General features: G+C 35.9%; 1 protein-coding gene across 1 annotated transcript; it reads left to right on the forward strand.

Moving 5' to 3' along the window:
* The first annotated feature begins 863 nt into the window (after positions 1-863).
* On the forward strand, positions 864-17,769 carry adam17b (ADAM metallopeptidase domain 17b). Its single transcript, XM_051138492.1, has 20 exons — positions 864-1,163; positions 1,264-1,436; positions 3,398-3,530; positions 3,615-3,748; positions 3,832-3,920; positions 3,996-4,185; positions 4,435-4,562; positions 7,434-7,520; positions 7,607-7,717; positions 9,962-10,106; positions 10,192-10,287; positions 10,360-10,508; positions 10,604-10,803; positions 10,936-11,039; positions 12,786-12,920; positions 13,003-13,133; positions 13,224-13,302; positions 13,388-13,476; positions 15,929-15,985; positions 16,322-17,769. The coding sequence occupies exons 2-20, from the start codon at positions 1,349-1,351 to the stop codon at positions 16,703-16,705; spliced, it is 2,529 nt and encodes an 842-aa protein (XP_050994449.1). The 5' UTR covers positions 864-1,163; positions 1,264-1,348; the 3' UTR covers positions 16,706-17,769.
* Positions 17,770-18,866: the final 1,097 nt, after the last annotated feature.

The raw sequence follows: 18,866 nt of genomic DNA on the forward strand, positions 1-18,866 counted from the left end.
GAACAAATGCGAATTCTTAATGTGGAAATCTTGGTTCAGTTTGGCCAAACACAAACACCTTTTGTTCCTCAGACAGTCTTTTGCACTCTTCTCCTTGATTTGTTATAACTTCTGGCAGTCTATTATACTCCAAATGTTTTTTCCTGGTCCGACCAATGAATACAGTCCAAAACATGACAATAATTGAACATTTTCAGCAGCAATAATCCGCAAAATTTGCAAGTTCTGTTCGGTTCATTGGCATTGTTTACGTTCAGTCACAGTGCCGCCAATATGGCCGGTTGATGACGCATCGTGAAATAGAACGCTTAGTTATTTCCCTTATTTACTGATTTATTTATTAGCATTTTTCTTAGTAGAAACACTTTGCAAAAGTGTATAATCAAATGCTATAGTTCTAGAAAGCAACTGAATGGTTAAAATGGAGTGCAGGATGAGTCATCCGTATTTTTTGTCAATTTTCCGGGAAAACCAAATATCTGCTAAATGTAAAGCTTGTCAGCATTTACTATTACACTAGCATATTGGCGACCTAACAACTAATGGACGAGGTTTAAAAGCAATAATACAAAACTGGTTTAACAGTTCTCTGAAAATAATTAGCACTTATGACTAATCTTTTTAATTCATTTAAGTTAGTGATATTATCTCTCTGAATAAAAGGTTTACGGCTGCTTGTATACTGTCCTCCAAATGAGCCCAGACACTAGTCTGAATTTCATGGGGTTTGAGGTAAGATTTTAAAAATAGAGTCTGGACGAGACCGAGTCTGTTCTCAAAACCAAGTGCGCTTTCTACCTATACACACGCTCACACGTCTGTGACGCCGAACACATGCTGTCTATATAGGCAGCTGGCTAGATTTTGAGCCACAGCCCGAGAGTTTATCTTCTTACGTAAGTCATACCGCGGATACACTGACTAAAACCCATTTGAAATACCCCGTGTACTGTCACGCGTGAATTTAAAATCTAGAAAACGCCTTCAACACGACCTCTACATAAAGTTGATAGTGATTTCCTGGCGCGCCGTGAATCTGATCCATCCATCCCACATTAAATACTTCCGGGTATTTCACTACACTCAGATGTTTGCATGACTTGGTTTTGAGTGAATCTTTTTTCTTTTATAACATCAAGCGACATGGACGAGAGCGTTTTGAAGTGAGCGTTTTTTCTTCTACTTTGATACTCGGTTAATACTTTGTAGCTTTGTTTTATCCAGCCCAGATGTGAGCGTTTACATTTGTTTGGCCGTGTCCAGATGTTGATCTCAAGCAGATTGGTAATCCTTGGGATTAAATGCCGCTGCTGTGTGAAGTACTGTGTTGTACATTGACGTCCTCGCCATGAAACGCATCGTTTTCTTTCTGGCGTCTTTTTTCTTGACGGAATGTTCAAGGAGACCCATTAGGGATGTCCTGGACGACGAGTACGGTGAGTTTTTGGAAATAGGAATACTTTAAAACCATTACGTTTACATTTGTATTAAAAGACTGTGTTGTTGTGGTGACGCCGTCATAACCGTACTGCACTTTTTCAAACCCCTTTCTGTATTTTAAATATCGGATCTCAATGTTTTTGTCGTTGAATTGAATGACTTTCATCAAACAGTTTGTTGAGAAACTAAACCGCAAAGCATTTTTCTTACAAGAGTTAACCATGTCAACTAGACTTTTCATAAAAATGCTACGCTTTTAGTTGTAAGTATATAATTTGTGGTATTATAAAAAACAATATAAACAGGGCTTGACATTAACTTTTTTTTGTAGCTAGTGTTTTTGTAAAGTTATAGCCACTCAGTATTTTCCCTGGCCACTATTTTGTTGTTGGGAAATGACGTGTTATATGATTAAAGTTTAAATTAAGTTTAGATTAAAATTGTATTAATTTAAAATACGCATTTCTTACTGTCTTAATTTGTTTAGATTTATTATAAGTACTTATTGATTCACTGGTTCACATTTATAATCCGTGTTTGCTGTGTAGAAATATGGAGATGGTCCTTACTGCAGAACACAAGATCCAGGGGGGGAGAGGTTGGATCCAGATCCAACTCTTCCCACCTTACATATCCCTAAAAAGACACATCTCCACCCTCTGATCCCAAAATCCACCCATCTTCACCCCCTAGATGTCGATACAACCAATCTTGTGTTCTGCAGTGAGGGGCTACTGAAGATATGGGTTGATTTTCGCATTGCTCTAAACAAAAACAGTAGATGAGCTTATTGAAAATGCCAATTCATTTTCTGCCAGTTGGTGGCACTTTTGGAACGACAGAAATATAGTGTTTTTTTTTTAGGTATGAAACAAAAAAATGTCAGACGGTTCCCTTTAGAGATAGATTTATAAAAAACACCAGCGTCGTGTTATGACTTTGAAATGTGCAGACAATTTATTCAATGAAATGTAATAAACTAGCCTTTTAAAGTTTAATCTTCACATTAAAAAGGAATGGTTCACCCAGAATTGAAAATTCTGTCGTTATTACTCACCCTCATGTCGTTCCAAACCTGTAAGACCTTTATTCATCTTCTTAAGATATTTTTGATAATCTGAGAGCTTTCTGACCCTCCATAGACATATTCCTACCACATTCAAGGCCCAGTTACTCTCAGTAATGGTGAAACACAGTTACTTGGATGAGAAGAATTGCTGAATAAAGTTGTTGTTTTTTTTGCACACACAAAAGTATAGTTGTAACTTCATTAAATTATGGTTGAACCAAAGTCACAATGCTTTTGTCGATGTTCTTGGTACCTTTCTGGACCGTGGAAGGGTTGCCCCTTAAAAGAGAAACTCAGAGTTATGACAAATAAAAGTTAGAATTGAGAGGTGTAAACTCAGGATTGCAAGATATAAACTCACAATTCTAAGAAAGAAGTCAGAATTGCAAGACATAAACTTGCATTTGTGAGAAATAAAGTCAAAATTGTAAGATGTAAACAGAATTCTGAGGAAAAAATGTCATAATTGCAAATTGTTTACTCATTTAGAGAAAAAAAGTAAGAATTGTTTGATTTTAAACTCAAAATTCAGAGAAAAAACTCTGAATTAGATATAAATGCGCAATTTTTAGAAAATGTAAGAATAGCAAGATGTTAACTCAAAATTGTGAAAAATAAAATTGTAATTGTTATAAACTTGCAGTTTTGAGAAGGGTCTGAACTGTCAGATATAAATTTGCAATTGCAAGAAATAAAGTCAGAATTGTGAAATAAACAGCCAGAATTACCTATTTTCATTTTTTATTCTGTGGCCATAATTGAGAGAAACTCATTCTGAGCAATAATGGGGACAGAAAAGACACAACTGTTTCTTAAAACTTGTAAATTCACTTCAAAAATAAAATTGTCCTCATTTAGTGATAAAGTTGTTCCCTGTGCCTCTTTCAGACCAGCTCAGCTCATTGCTGTCAGACTTTGATGTTCTTCAGCTGTCCAGTCTTCAACAGCATTCAGTTCGCAAGAGAGACGTCCAGTCGCAAATGCAAGCAGAAAGACTTCTCGGTTTCACTGCATTGCAGAGGTGAATACTCATCACCCATGTACACACTGTCAACACCAAGATTACTGTTCAGTCATCTGATAAACTCTCCTAAATATTTCACAGGCATTTCAGATTGTACTTGACAACCAACACAGAGCTCTTCACTCATGACTTCAAGGCCGTGGTGGTAGGAGAGAATGGTGCTCAAGATATATACGAGGTCCAGAGAGAAAACTTCTTCACTGGTCATGTCATTGGTAACTGCAACTCTTTGTTTTAACATCTAAAGTGATTTTCAATATATAAAATCTAATATAAAATTTTTCCCGTTGATTTCTAGGAGAGGAGAATTCCAGAGTACAAGCACATATCGGTCACAATGACTTCACAGCTCATATTCTTACTGATGAAGCTGAATACAACATTGAGGTATTATAACATCACAAATATGATGTAGTTCATGCCGCTTAACAAAGACAATACATTTATGTTTAACCCATTCAGCCACTGTGGAGGTTTATCGAAAACCCTCGTGACAATCGGCTGCTCGTGTATCGCTCAGAAGACATCAGGAACGTGAGCCGGCTGGCGGCTCCAAAAGTGTGTGGCTACATCAACGCAAATGCCAGTGAGATGCTTCCAGAAAGTGTGCGAGCAGCCAGGGCACTAGATGAAGATGAAGAGGAGGAGGATGGTAAGTCTTTGAGTTAATTTGTAGATGTTTAACATGTTATCAAATTCTAAGAGCTCAATTAATGGCTTTCTATAACACCTCTGGTCTCAAGTAGAGCTGACACTTCTGCTCATCTGAGCCAAAACTAGACGGTGTAATGTGAAATGCCACTTTATATAGTTACTTTGTTACCCATGTGTAAATTTTCTCGTCTTCTCACCCTTTGTCTATTTTCACCGTCTTTTTCTCTCCATTGCGTCTTTTTCACAGTGCACCTGAGAGAGAGGAGGCAGACGCTGGACCACAGTAAAAACACCTGCCCTCTGCTGCTTGTGGCTGACTATCGCTTTTTCAGACACATGGGCCGTAGGGAGGAGAGCACCACCCTCAACTACCTGGTAAAAAAAGCCTTTAGATCCAATATTGTCAACGGGCCTGAGGCTACGTTCACGCTGCAGGCAAATGCGGCCCAAATCCGAAAAATGTGACTCAGATCTGTTTTTCTCATGTCAGTGTGAACAACACAAACCACATGGAATCTTACCTATTCAATTCTGATTTGTGCCACTTCCATATGTGGTGCTAAATCCGTTACAGGTCAGATGTTTTGCAATGTGAATGCAGTGTGAACAGTCACATCAGAATTCATGCGAAATTTACTTCACTCTAGATCAACATTCATCATGATTCTGCAATCATGGGAGTCACTTCAAAAATTTAAAATAGCCAAAGTTGTCAAAACAGTTGCGAAAGATACTCAGTGGAAGTACAGTGATGTGTCAGAACTCATAAGCATTACAGTGACAAGTCTATATACAAGCAAAATAAGGACGTGTATCATAAGTTCCAAAACGCTGCTCTCTTCTGTCACATCCTTGTCTTTATTTTTCATATTGCCTGCGCGTAGTTTCGTTGGCTTCTGCAGCAGGGCACACTATAAGTAAACATATAATCTCTTACTTTATGTCTGCTGTGTTTACTTCCATATGATGGCGCACTGCGCAAGTGTTGCCAGGTCCACAGTTTTCCCGTGGAATTGGGATACTTTTTGCACTGTTGCCATGGGTTGTTTTTCAAATCCGTGGGTTGAAGTGACCCCACTATTGCGATATTTACCCTCCGGGATGCAATTGGGCTAGTTTTGGAATAGTTTTGAGAAGCAATTGGACAGATTTTGTTGTGAAAACCTGCCAACCCTGTTTGTATCGTTCTTTTGCACATGTAGGTCAGTTCAGAACCATGAACCCCAATATTGGCCACATTTAAAACAAAAATGTGAACAGCTATACAAAAAAAATCAGATCTAAGCAAAAATCGGAATGGAGCACGAAGACTCGCAGTGTGAACATAGCCTTAGGCCCTGTTTACATTAGTGTGTTTTCGTTTTAAAACAGCGTTTTAAATTTTCAAATTGAGTATTTTAAATTGAGTATTAAAGGAGAAGTCCACTTCTAAAACAAAGATTCACATATAATGTACTCACCCCTTTGTCATCTAAGATGTCTTTCTTTCTTCAGTCGTAAAGAAATTGTTTTTTGAGGAAAACATTTCTGGATTTTTCTCCATATAATGGACTGATATGGTGCTCCAATTTTGTACTTCCAGAAGGCAGTTTAAATGCAGCTTCAAACGATCCCAGCCAAGAAAGAAGGGTCTTATCTAGCGAAACAATTGGTTATTTTCATTAAAAAAATACAATTTAAATACTTTTTAATCTCAGTCGCTTGTCTTGCCTTTCTCTCCCTGAACTGTGTATTCTGGCTCAAGACAGTTAGGGTATGTTGAAAAACTCCAACGTATTTTCTCCCTCAACTTCAAAAATCATTTCAAAATTATCCTACATCACTGCAGAAGTACGGATCCCAGTCTTTGCAAAGTGAACATGCAGAGAAGATCAAACACCCTAAACAAACATGAGATGGGAGTTTTTCGACATACCATAACTGTCGTGAACCGGAACAAAAACAGTCCAGGCAGAGTAAGACAAGATGAGCGTTTGGCATAAAGTATATAAATTGTATTATTTTTATAAAAATAACCGATCGTTACGCTAGATAAGACCCTACTTTCTCGGCTGGGATTGTTTACAACTGCATTTGGGATCGTTTGAAGTCGAATTTTAAACTGTTTTTTGGAAGTTCAAAATTGGGGCACCATATCAGTCCATTATATGGAGAAAAATTCTAAAATGTTCCTCAAAAAACATAATTTCTTTACGACTGTAGAAAGAAAGACATGAACATCTTGGATGATAAGGGGGTGAGTAAATTATATGTGAATCTTTGTTTTTGAAATGGACTTCCCCTTTAAAGTCATACTGATGTAAACGGTCACATTCAGTGTTTGTTAGACCAGTGGTTCTCAAACTTTTGACTCTATGGACCCCATTATTAAGCATTATTTAATTATTTGATAATTATTTGAAGGACCCTCTCTTCTGTAATGTGAATGCTGTTCATTCACAGTAAACTTTATTTATGGAAACTAGGAGTGGCAATATATTATAATAGTTCAATAAAATAACTATAAATAATTAAAATACAATTTCATCATTCTAGAATTTTCAGTAACTGAATGATCTTCAGGGTTTATACTTTTACATCAATTAATTTACATTTCTAGCCATTGATTTACAATATTTTTTTACTCTACAAATAGAAGTTGTTACTTGATTAAATATTAAGTAATCAGATGTTTAAGTTTGTTAGTTTTTTTGGAAGGAAATTAATACTTTTATTCAGCAATGCATTAAATTGATCCAAAGTGAATTTCTATTTCAAATAATAGTGTCCTTGTGAACTTTGTTTTCATCAAAGAATCTTGGAAAAAATGTATCACCGATTCTACAAAAATATTAAGCAACTGTTTTCAACATTGATGATAATGATTGATAATATTGAATACTGATCTGAATGATCATGTGACTCAGAAGACTGAAGTAATGACTGCTAAAATTCAGCTTTGCTATCACAGGAATAAATTCCATTTTAAATATATGAAGTTATTTTAACATGTAATATTACTGTTTTTACTTTTTGATTAAATAAATGCAGCCTTCTCATGAGAGAATTCTCTTAAAAATTAAACATTACTGACCACAAACTTTTGAACGTTAATGCAACTCGAAAAATCATTTTAAATATTGTGGCCCTCTTTAAAGTTTGCTGAGGCAAACTTAACTGAGGCATTGGACCTTAAAAATATCCGTTTAAAATGGTTATATACAATTGTTGGCAGATCTCTTACAAATTTACCTTGGATGTGTTTAGATTGAGCTGATTGATCGCGTGGATGACATCTACCGTAATACATCATGGGATGAGGAGTATAAAGGTTATGGAGTACAGATTCAGCAGGTAAGCTCAGTTCTTTGAGAAGAACGCTATAAGAACTCTAGTGAAATGCTATTTTGAAGCCAGCAACATGAATTTGCCTCTTTCAGATCATAATTAACAAGATACCCACACAAGTCGAGTCGGGAGGTGCCCACTTCAACATGAAAGGGACTCCTGTGAAGAACAAAGACGTCTGGGACGTCAAGAAGCTTCTAGAGGTGAGCGAGCTGGAGCTGTAGGAGCGAAAGACTGAATTCATCAGAGCGTGTCTTTTGGTTTCCGTTCTGTACTAATTTGAAATAGTGAGAAGTGCTTCTACTTGAAAGTGAAGAATATTATTGAGGACTTATGTATTGTGTTTCACTATCATTCTCTTACTGTGACCTGTTTGGCAGAGAACCAGCAAAGAGAAAGAATGGAAGCGTTATTAGAGCAGTTCAGTTCGTAACCCTAAAACTTGGAGGAGAATTATTGTCTTCCAGCCTGTTTGTGTAGGATTTTTGAGGAAAATAAGTCTGTGGTTAATATAACTTAAGGAGACTTTTGCGTTTTGCTGTACATGCTAAATCATTCAGTCATATCTAATATGTGAATCTTAAAACCACTGAGTGATTTTAAAGAGTACATTGAATGCAGTGTTAATTTTGACTATAGTCTAAGTCATAGTATTTTGACTAAAACTCTATTTCGTTTTAGTCTTATTCTAGTCATCTGAATTGTTTTAGTTTAGTTTTAGTTGACTAAATATAAGATTTTAAAATGTAATTTTAAAATTAGAATAGAAGAACAGATACAGAACAGATTTAACTGTGCACTGACATGCAACATTTAAATTTACTTTATATTAAAATTAATTGAAACCACTTCTCATAAAGAAACAAGAACATGGTCTTCTTTTCAATGAAATGCCAATGGTTATATAGGCTAATTATGCATTCTTTATAACAACTTGTTTACCACATTCTTCATTCGTTCAAGCAGACATATTTATATAATTTAGATTAATCGTTATTAGGGTTACTAAAGTGATTCACTCAAAAGCAGTGTGATTTTCTGTCTTTCGTTTGTAGCTTGATTAACATCAATGCCACAGTCAATAGCAACTAAATTAGACTGTTGTCCCTTTAAAACCGAATGCATGGATGCAATGTACTGATACATGTCTGATATTCACCCAACTGCTTACGTTCACCTAAGAGTCTTTTTACTTGAATACTTATCAAAACAGACCATTCAGCATCATTATGCGTGTAATCCTTTGTTCATGATACATGAAAGAGTGCTCGTGTGCTGTGTGAGAGGCGCTGCTTCGGTGTCTGCGTTCAGAAAGCCGGACCAAATTGAGTTCTCTTCTGCATCATATAATTTATCCATATGTCTGCTCTTCTCTTACTCCCACATACTAACTTTTTTTTTTTACGTTTTATGAAACGTGCAGCAAATGTATGTTAGCTTATTTCCCGCCGTATAGATCAGTAGGCTATGATACAGTTCAAATGTACGCATCTAACCTCCTAACCACGCAGCAGATTCGTTCTAAATAAATTCCCAAATCATTCCTCCATAACATTTTCATCTCGTTTTTATTCGTTGAGGAAAATGTCAAGACTTTCATCATAGACTGTCATCATAGTTGTCATTCAAAACGAGTTTTTTGTTTCGTTATCGTCTCGTTTTCGTTGGTGAAAAAATGTTGTTGACAAAAAATATTAGTTAACGAAATTAACACTGATCGGATGCCTATTTTCCACAAGTTGGTATGATGCTTTAGGGTCTTCATGAAGTATGCAACATACTTTGGTTAAAAGTCCTCAATGGTCATGTAAAACACCACCCTTTTTACCTTGTCAAAAACAGCTCTGTTTGCAGCAACCCATTTCGGTGCATGTCTCTTTAAATGATAATGAGCTATTGCTCATCCCGCCCCTCTCTTCCATTTTTTTTTTTTTTTTTTTTTTTTTTTCGTATTCGGTGGCGCATTACCATCAAAAAACAAAACTAATCCACTGCATCCTCAGTGGCTCTGATGTAGGGAGAAAATTAAGACTCTTATGTTCGCTTTTCCCATTCAAATACAAAACACCTGCATTGCTTACGAAACGTTGACACAACACCTGCTTGAGCATGGAGAAAATGATGGACAGCGTACAACTGGAGTGTGGAAATATGCTAATATGAGACAGTCAGTCAGCAGTCGTGGGTGGGGCTTGAGCAGTGTGACATCATACTACTCAGTAAATCAAATCGGCTCGATAACTTTAGTTTTAAGTGTAATTTTTTGGGGAGTAAAAATAAAGGAGTAAATGGATGTTTATCATTGTAGGGTGGTTGTGTCAACACACTGCTAAGACGCATTTATATGCAAACACCATGTAAAAGTAAATTTTGCATCTGATGTCCACTTTAGCTATAGCTGTGCTATAAATAGTAGTAAAAATAAAATTTTTGTCTTCCCCCTGCAGCAATTTAGCATTGACATCGCAGATAATGCGTCCCAGGTGTGCTTGGCTCATCTGTTCACATATCAGGATTTTGATGAAGGCACACTTGGCTTGGCTTACGTGGCTCCTTCCAAATCAGGCTTTCCAGGAGGTCTTTGCTCTGAAAGTGAGTGCAAATACCACAATATGGATGAATAAATTAGATCTTACGTTTTCACCATACTTAGACATTTTTGTTTGTCTCTCTTAAGAGTGTCCACCTTCAGGAAATGACAACCGTGCTATATACCTCAACACTGGCCTAACCAGCACCAAAAATTACGGGAAAACCATTCTCACCAAGGCAAGTGAAGTCCAAACACATGTACTTGATGGAATTATTTGGTTAACCGATTGTCTGACCATATACCAACAGGAAGCAGACTTGGTTACTACCCACGAGCTTGGCCACAACTTTGGTGCTGTTCATGACCCAGATGATGTATCATACTGCGCACCCAGAGAGGACCAGGGAGGCAAATACGTAATGTACCCCATTGCGGTGAGCGGGGACCACTCTAACAATAAAGTACGTCCTTCAGTGATGTGAATTCAGCTTGGTGTCTTTGTTCACAATGTCACATGAACATTTTGTAAGCGTTTTGTTTTTGTGCTCGCCTATAGTTGTTTTCAAACTGCAGTAAGATCTCCATAGCAAAGAGACTGAGGGCCAAGGCCCCCATCTGTTTCAGAGAGAGGAACAGTAATGTGTGTGGAAACTCACGGGTGGAGGAAGGTGAGGAGTGTGATCCCGGACTGCTCCACCTCACCAGCGACCGCTGCTGCACGTCAGATTGCAAGCTGCGGCCCAATGTGCAGTGCAGGTACAGCTCCTCCATGTGGCCTCATGACAAAATGCACACATATGCTGAATTAAAGGGACAGTTCACACAAAAATGAATATTCTGTGGTCATTTACTTTCTGTAACTTCTGTATTTTTTTTTCTTGACACCAGTGACAGGAACAGTGCATGCTGCAAAGAGTGCATGTTTGAGAAGCAGGGCAAGGTGTGTCAGCAGCCAATGGATGCCACTTGCAAGGGAAGGTCTTACTGTACAGGTGAGACAAAAAAGGGACAAACTCCAAGTTCAGATAATTGTACTTCTGTGCCTCTTCATACAGTACACTGCCATTCAAAAGTTTGGGATTAGTAGGATTTTTAATGTATTTTAAAGAACTTTTCTGCTCATCAAGGCTGTGTTTATTTGATTAAAAATACAGAAAAAACTGTAATATTGTGAAATATTATTGCAGTTTAAAATAGTGGTTTTCATTTTTAAATATGTTTTAAAATAGAATTTATTCCTGTGATGCAAAGATGTATTTTCAGCATCATTACACAGAAATCATTCTAATATGCTGATTTATTATCAATGCTGGAAACAGTTGTGCTGCTTAATATTATTATTTTTTTTTTTTTTTGGCACCTGTTTTTTTTTTTTTTTTTTTTAGGATTCTCTGTCTAATAAAACGTTACAAATAACAGCATTTATTTAACATTTACACTAATGATCAAAGTTTGGGGTCAGTAAATGTTTTCTTTCTTTCTTTGAAAGAAAGTAATACTTTTATTCAGCAAGAATGTGTGAAATTGATAAAAAGTGATAGTTAAGGCATATTTTGAATAAATGCTTTGAAGCTTTTTAACTTTTTATTCATCAAAGAATCTTGAAAAAAAAATATCACAGGTTTCAAAAAAATGTTAAGCAGCACAACTTTTTCCAAAATTGATAATAAATGAGCATATTAACATGATTTCTGAAAGATCATGCGACACTGAATACTGGAGTAATGACTACAAATTCAACTTTGCATCACAGGAATAAATTATATTTTAAAGTATATTGTAAAAAAGAAAGCTTTTTTTAAATTGGAATAATATTTCAAAAAACATTACAAATCTTCGAACAGCAGTGTAAATCTGATTATTATGATCGGATTTATTAATATTTTTAATTGGCTTTTATTTTTAAGTTTTCTTTTTTTTTTTTTTTTTTAGTTTGCTTTAGTTTTTGTTGTTATTTAAATTTTCTTATATATTTTTTATCTCTTTATGGCTTGATTTATTTTATTTTAGTTTTAGTTATTGAACTATTTATTTCAGTTAGTTGCCAAGACAGTTTTTTTCAAGTTTTGTTCAAGTTTTTCATCTGATGTTTGTATTTTATTTAATTTTAGCTTTATTTCTATTGCCAAAAGGTGGTTTATCATAGAATTAGTTAACATTTCATGAAACCTGTCAGTAATATGTCTAGGTCATATTTCAACCCAGAATCAAAAGATAAATAAATAAATACATTGTTTTGATACCATTAAGATTTTTGAAATTGTAAGACAGAAAAATATTTTTTCTTTTTTAAAGACATAATTTTTAAAAATCATATTTTGTTTTTATGGTACCATACTTTTTCTAGATTTATATGTAGAATATTTATCATTATTAACTCACTTAATACCATCATTTTAAATCCCATTCTCATTAATGAAATTCAAAGAAATTATGCTGTTGTTATATTTAAATCATGAAATATTTTAATATCATCAGGTGCCTTATGGTAATGAGAATTTGGGAAGAGAATGTGCTTAAATTTCATGAAAACAATGTTGCAATACATGTGGTAAAAATAGAATTTATTTTCTTGTATGATACTGTAATAGACTGACCTTGAGTGGTATTATAGTATAAAGGACTAGTTATGCTGATAGTTTATTTTCTTTAAGCTACATTCCTTACTGATGAGTTTTAACTGCATTTGTCAAGCCCTTCATCCTCACTGAAAGTCTATTCTTCTGTGCTTCTAACAGGACGCAGCAGTGAGTGCCCTCCTCCAGAGAACCTCCCTAATGAGACCATCTGTGTGGACAATGGCCGGTGTCGGAACGGAGAGTGCATCCCATTCTGTGAAGCTGTGGAGAACCTGCAGTCGTGTGCTTGCAATGGTACACTGAGCTGCTGATAACACTAATAATTCCGTCTCAAGCAAACATTCCAATTTTTACTTTTCTTGTATGTCATTTTTAGAGACAAACAACTCTTGTAAGGTGTGCTGCAGGGATAGGAACGCTGTATGTGCTCCTTACGTGAATGACAAGGGCAGCCACCTCTATCTGCGGAAAGGCAAACCCTGCACTGTGGGCTTTTGTGATGGAGACGTGAGTGCCAGTATACAGTTACATTATGTAAAGACACATCACAAGACAATTGGTAATGGTTTGCGTTCATTTAATTCCTCTTTTTCCCAGGGCAAATGCATGAAACAGGTCCAGGATGTTATTGAGAGGTTGTGGGATTTCATTGAAAAGTTGGACATCAATACTTTTGGTAAGTTATCTGTGAATACAGTGATTTTTATCTCACTTGAATTCCAGTGGAGAAATGAGACCTGTGTGTGTATGTGTGTTCTCAGGGAAGTTCCTGGCTGATAACATTGTTGGCTCAGTTGTGGTCTTCTCACTACTTTTCTGGATCCCTCTCAGCATTCTGGTCCATTGTGTGGTGAGTCATTTCCACTAACCTTTTACAGCTTGTTGTAGCTCTGAGGAAATGTGTGATACTATAATAGACTGACCTTGAGTGCTGTTACAGTATAAAGGACTATTTTTGCCCATAGTGAAACAAAAAAGTGAAATACGTTGCAGACAAAAGGTCCATTTACTAGGGCTGCCCTTTACTAAAGATTTTTCTGGTTGACTAGTAATCATTCTTTTTAAGCATTAGTCGACTATTAGTTGCCTGTTTATTAATAAACCATTTAAATCATAATAATGAGCCTTTAATTGTCTACATACCCTAGTAAGTGCTCAAGTGCATGCATAAAGCTTGCCACAGCGCAATGGCAGATATAATAATTATGAATGTGTCAGGGAAAAACCGTAAGGAGGCTCCATTAACATTTTAATAATTTATTAATAAACTAGTGTTTTCATTGTTTTGGGGTTAAGATATCATCTCTGCAGTAGTGGATGTGCCTGTATGCATTCATACGGATGAGATAATCTGAGAATATTTGTTTTCCGTTTGAATTGGGTCATTTGAAAGTAGACATTACACTCTCTATAGATATATTTTTCATGTCTGTAAGGCAGGTATACACATAAGGCAGGTATCGGGACCAAGATGTCAGAAAACGCATCCTGCTTGCATTCACTTTACAAAAGTGCAGTGTTTTGTTGTTATTGTAAGTGCACACTAATAAACGTAGAGTATTTACAGATTCGAGAAATGCATTACATTTATTACGAGTATTTTAAAAGAAGTCACTGCACTGTCGCCTCCATCTACTATTCGGCTTCTAAACTTGGCACAGACACTTGAATACCACACATTTTTCTAGGTTAACTTTATATTGAGTGGCCATGTAAATTTGCTTCTTACATATTTCAGATGTTGAGGTCAATGATAGGTGAGTGTTTGGATGTCCTGCCCGATGTATTTCTACATAGACCAGCCGTAAACGATCTGTGACTGTATGACTTCGCCACTTCCAGTTTTTTTTTTTTCTGCGACTAATAAAATTTTGGTCAACTAAGCCTCTTCTCGTCTAATACATAGTCGACTATTAGGGAGCAGCCCTACTATTTACACCAGGAGCATAAATGAAAATTTAAAATCATTCAAAGGAATAGCCTGCTTCCACCAGGACTAAAACAAAAATTTGAATGAATCACAGATATGGTGTCTATTTACACAAAGTGCAAAATAAAAACATTAAAGGAGAAGTCCACTTCCGGAACAAAAATTTACAGAAAATTTACTCACCCCCCTTGTCATCCAAGATGTTCATGTCTTTCTTTCTTCAGTCAAAGAGAAATTATGGTTCTTGTGGTAAACATATCAGGAATGTTCTCCATATAGTGGACTTCAATGGTGCTCCCAAGTTTGAACTTCCAAAATGCAGTTTAAATGCAGCTTCAAAGGACTCTAAACAATAGAGTTCACACAGACTTAGACAAGATGAGCGTTTGAGGTTAAAAAGTATATAAATAGTCAGTTTGTTCAAAAATGACTGATCGATTTGCTAGATAAGACATTTAGAGCCATTTGAAGCTGCATTTAAACTGCATTTTGAAAGTTCAAACTTGGGGGCACCATTGAAGTCCATTATATGAGATAATTCCTGAATTTCTTTTCCTCAAGAAACATAATTTCTTATCAACTGAAGAAAAAAGACAAACATCTTAGATGACAAAAGAGTGAGTAATTATCTGTAAATTTTTGTTCTGGAAGTAGATTTCCTCTTTAAGCAAATAACACTCAAATCACGAGAATGAAAAGAAATGTATTATATTTTTAATCTTATTTTTCTTAGGTTAATGAAAGGCATGGTCATTTTACCAGACAGAGTATTAAAGATATTCATTTATGTAAATTTAGGACACTAAATGGGCAAAGGTCATTTCAATATTCAGGTGCAAAAGAATGGAATATGCTGCCTCTGAACATTAAGGTATTAACAGATTGTGAGGGTTTCAGAATAAGGGTTAAGAGACTATTTTTGGATAAGATGCCTTAAATTGTAGAATTGTATAAAATGTATGGTTTGTAATTTTATGGGTGTGTATGGATTATTGATTAGGATTTTATAGGATTTTTAAGTTAATGAAACTTTTTTGTGTTATCCTTGACAAGAAATATGTAACAGTTTATTGTTACTTTTTTTATGTCTCAAATATAACTTATAACTCAAATAACACTACTGGAAGTGGGTAATTCAGGTTCCTAACAACTTAATTTACTTGCTTCAGTGCCAAATTTGACTGATTTCAAATTTGTACGTTTTTTTTTTTTTGTCAAAAACATTTGACTGATTTCAAAGCAAAAATGCACAGACAATAAATATTTCATTCACTTAAATGCAAAATATTTTTAATGCAATAATGACAGGCCCCATCCAAGAAAAAATGAGTTTGTTTTGTGTTTTACACCATTCTTGTCTCTCTTTGTCTAGGATAAGAAACTCGACCAGCAGTATGAATTGAACACAAAATCACTCTTCTACCCCAGTGTAAGTACCAATCAGTGTTAAAGTGTTAACAGTGTTAAACAGTGTTAAAGTAGCCCAATTCTTGGCAACACTGTAGGAGCTGTAAAGGCACAGCCCTATTCTGGAAAAGGGGGGGCGGGGAGCAGCAGCTCATTTGCATTTAAAGAGACATGCACGGAAACAGCGTGTTTCTGCTTCCTCTCAAAATAGGCATTTTCAAAACTATATAATAAATGATCAAAGCCGAAACGTCATTCTGGGGACACCTTGTATTACATATTCTAAAACAGAGCATAATTGGTCTCATTTAACATTTTACAAAGTTTAACAAATGACTTTGTTCATGTGCTGTCTCAGAATGCAGAGCTGCTGAGCAGTCTTGAATCAGCCTCAGTGCGGATCTTCAAACCACCCTCATCTTCGGGCTCCACTGCGGTGCCACGCTTCCAGGCGTCTGGACCTCTGCAGACCAGCACACCACCTGTCTCCATCTCTCAGGTAGCTCCAGCTCCAACCCAAACCCCGTGTCCTCTCCCAACAATAGAGCACCAACGAATGGCCACCATCCAAGAAGATCCCAGCTATGATTCCCATCTAGATGAACAAGTCTTAGAAGAGGACTTCCACACCTCAGGCTCAGCATCACGTTCTTTTGATGATCTGACGGACAACCGAGAAAACGCCATGTCCTTCAGGGTAAAGAGACACGCACAGAGTAACAGCAAGGAGACAGAATGTTAAGAGTGTAATTACATAAAATGGGAAAAAGAAATGTGACTATAAATGAACAAAAAGGGAATATGATTGGGAGTGCTCAAAGCTGAGCAGAACTGCAATGTGTGCTTACAGCTCCAGTATTGAAAATAACCAGAATGCAGTATGTTTTAAAGGGGTCGCTTGTCAAAAAATGAAAATTCTGTCTTTACTCACCTCATGTCGTTCCAAACCCGTAAGACCTTTGTTTATCTTCAGAACACAAATTAAGATGTTTTTGATGAAATCCGAGAGCTTTCTGACCCTGCGTAGACAGAAACGCAACTACCATGTTTAAGGCCCAGAAAGATAGTAAGGACTTTCTTAAAATATTCCCATTCAAAATCCTAGTTTATGTTATGAATGACTTGTATGTAATTAATGACTTATATTTTGGTCTGTTTCTCCACAAAGCTATCATATAGCCTTAAAACGCTATATCACATGTTCAGTTGATCACTTTTAATGCTAGTTTTAAGGTACTAAAAATACATCATACAGTTTTGGAATGACATGAGGAGAGAGTTTTCATTTTTGGGTGAACTGTCCCTTTAAGAGTGCTGGACATTTTTATAAAGAAACAGAAGGCACAAATTATACAGTGACTAAACATTAGATAGGAACTCCATGTTGTCAGTCCTGTTAGGATTATGCAATATGCACACAGAATTACACACACAATCACACACACACCGGATCTCATCAGCATTTTGTACATGACCAGCTTCATTGTTAAAGGATTAGATCACTTTCATAACAAAAATTTACAGATAATGTACTCACCCACTTGTCATACAAGATGCTCATGTCTTTCTTTCTTCAGTCGTAAAGAAACTGTTTTTTGAGGAAAACATTTCAGGATTTTTCTCCATGTAATGGATGTCTATGGTGCCCCCAAATTTGAACATCCAAAGTGCAGTTTAAATGCAGCCTCAAATGGCTCTAAACGATCCTGGGCATGGAAAAAAGGGTCTTAAATTACAATTTATATACTTTTAGCCTTAAACGCTTGTCTCGTCTAGCTCTGTGTGAATTGTTTTTTTTTTTTTTTTCAGTCAAGACAGTTACGGTATGTCTAAAAACTCCAGTCTCATTTTCTCCTCAAATTTCAAAATCGTCCTACATCGCTGCAGAAGTACCAACCCAGTGTTTACAAGGTGAACATGCAAAGAAGATCATACACCCTTTACAAAAAAGGTAAAAACAGCGATGTAGGGCGATTTTGAAGTTGGAGTAGAAAATGACGTACCCTAACTGTTCACACAGAGCTAGACAAGACGAGTGTTTGAGATTTTTTTTAAAGAAAACAACCAATTGTTTCACTAGATAAGACCCTTATCGTTTAAAGCCCTTTGAAGCTGCATTTAAACTGTATTTTGGAAGTTCAAATTTGGGGGCACCATAGAAGTCCATTACATGGAGAGAAATCCGGAAATGTTTTCCTCAAAAAACAATTTCTTTGCAACTGAAGAAAGAAAGACGCAAACATCTTGGATAACAAATACATTATTTGTAAATTTTTGTTCCTTTAAAGCTTAACTGCCCAATACTAAGATGTTTACAGATCTGTTTTTGTCTAAGGGATTGAACAGATGCTAACAGATCTTGAGAACCGTTATATTACGAATATACGTGTAATAGTTTAGTTCATATGTTATGTAAGTGCTCTGACAGTCACCAGCAATTTGTTATCTGTATAGAACACAATATTGTGTTCTTGCCTTTTATTGTTTGCAACAGACAATCTGACTTTTTTTGGACGTTTGATATTTTCAGATTTTGTCTGTGAAATATTTTTTGCTTTAAGTTGTACTGTTCTTGAAACAACATGTATCATTTAAACAATTCTACCAGCAGATGTTATAGATGTTTGGTAAATGAAAAGGTTTTGGCTCACTGGCTTTATTTGAAACTAGTAAAATCAGACAATCTGTATGCAAGAATATGTATCTTGCAGCTGCTCCCATAAGAATGTACTGATGAACACTGCTTTAAGATCAGCATCCAAAGTGCCTTGTATATGTTTTTTTTTCATTTGTATTGTGAAATCATATTTTACTCCATGTGTTTTGTAATACAATCTATAGGAAACTCAAAAAGAGTATGACAATGTAATTTATAGGTGGCTGAATAGTCACATTCTTTTGAA

The sequence above is a fragment of the Labeo rohita genome, chromosome 20 (genome assembly GCF_022985175.1).
Source record: "Labeo rohita strain BAU-BD-2019 chromosome 20, IGBB_LRoh.1.0, whole genome shotgun sequence".
Taxonomy (NCBI): Eukaryota; Metazoa; Chordata; class Actinopteri; order Cypriniformes; family Cyprinidae; genus Labeo; species Labeo rohita.

Bases quoted from the DNA above. Each gene is read 5' to 3' on its own strand.
- adam17b (XM_051138492.1), top strand. From the start codon at position 1,349: ATGAAACGCATCGTTTTCTTTCTGGCGTCTTTTTTCTTGACGGAATGT. The intron at 4,563-7,433 runs GTAAAAAAAGCC...GGATGTGTTTAG, and splicing joins GCACCACCCTCAACTACCTG to ATTGAGCTGATTGATCGCGT. The intron at 10,107-10,191 runs GTGAGTGCAAAT...GTCTCTCTTAAG, and splicing joins AGGAGGTCTTTGCTCTGAAA to AGTGTCCACCTTCAGGAAAT.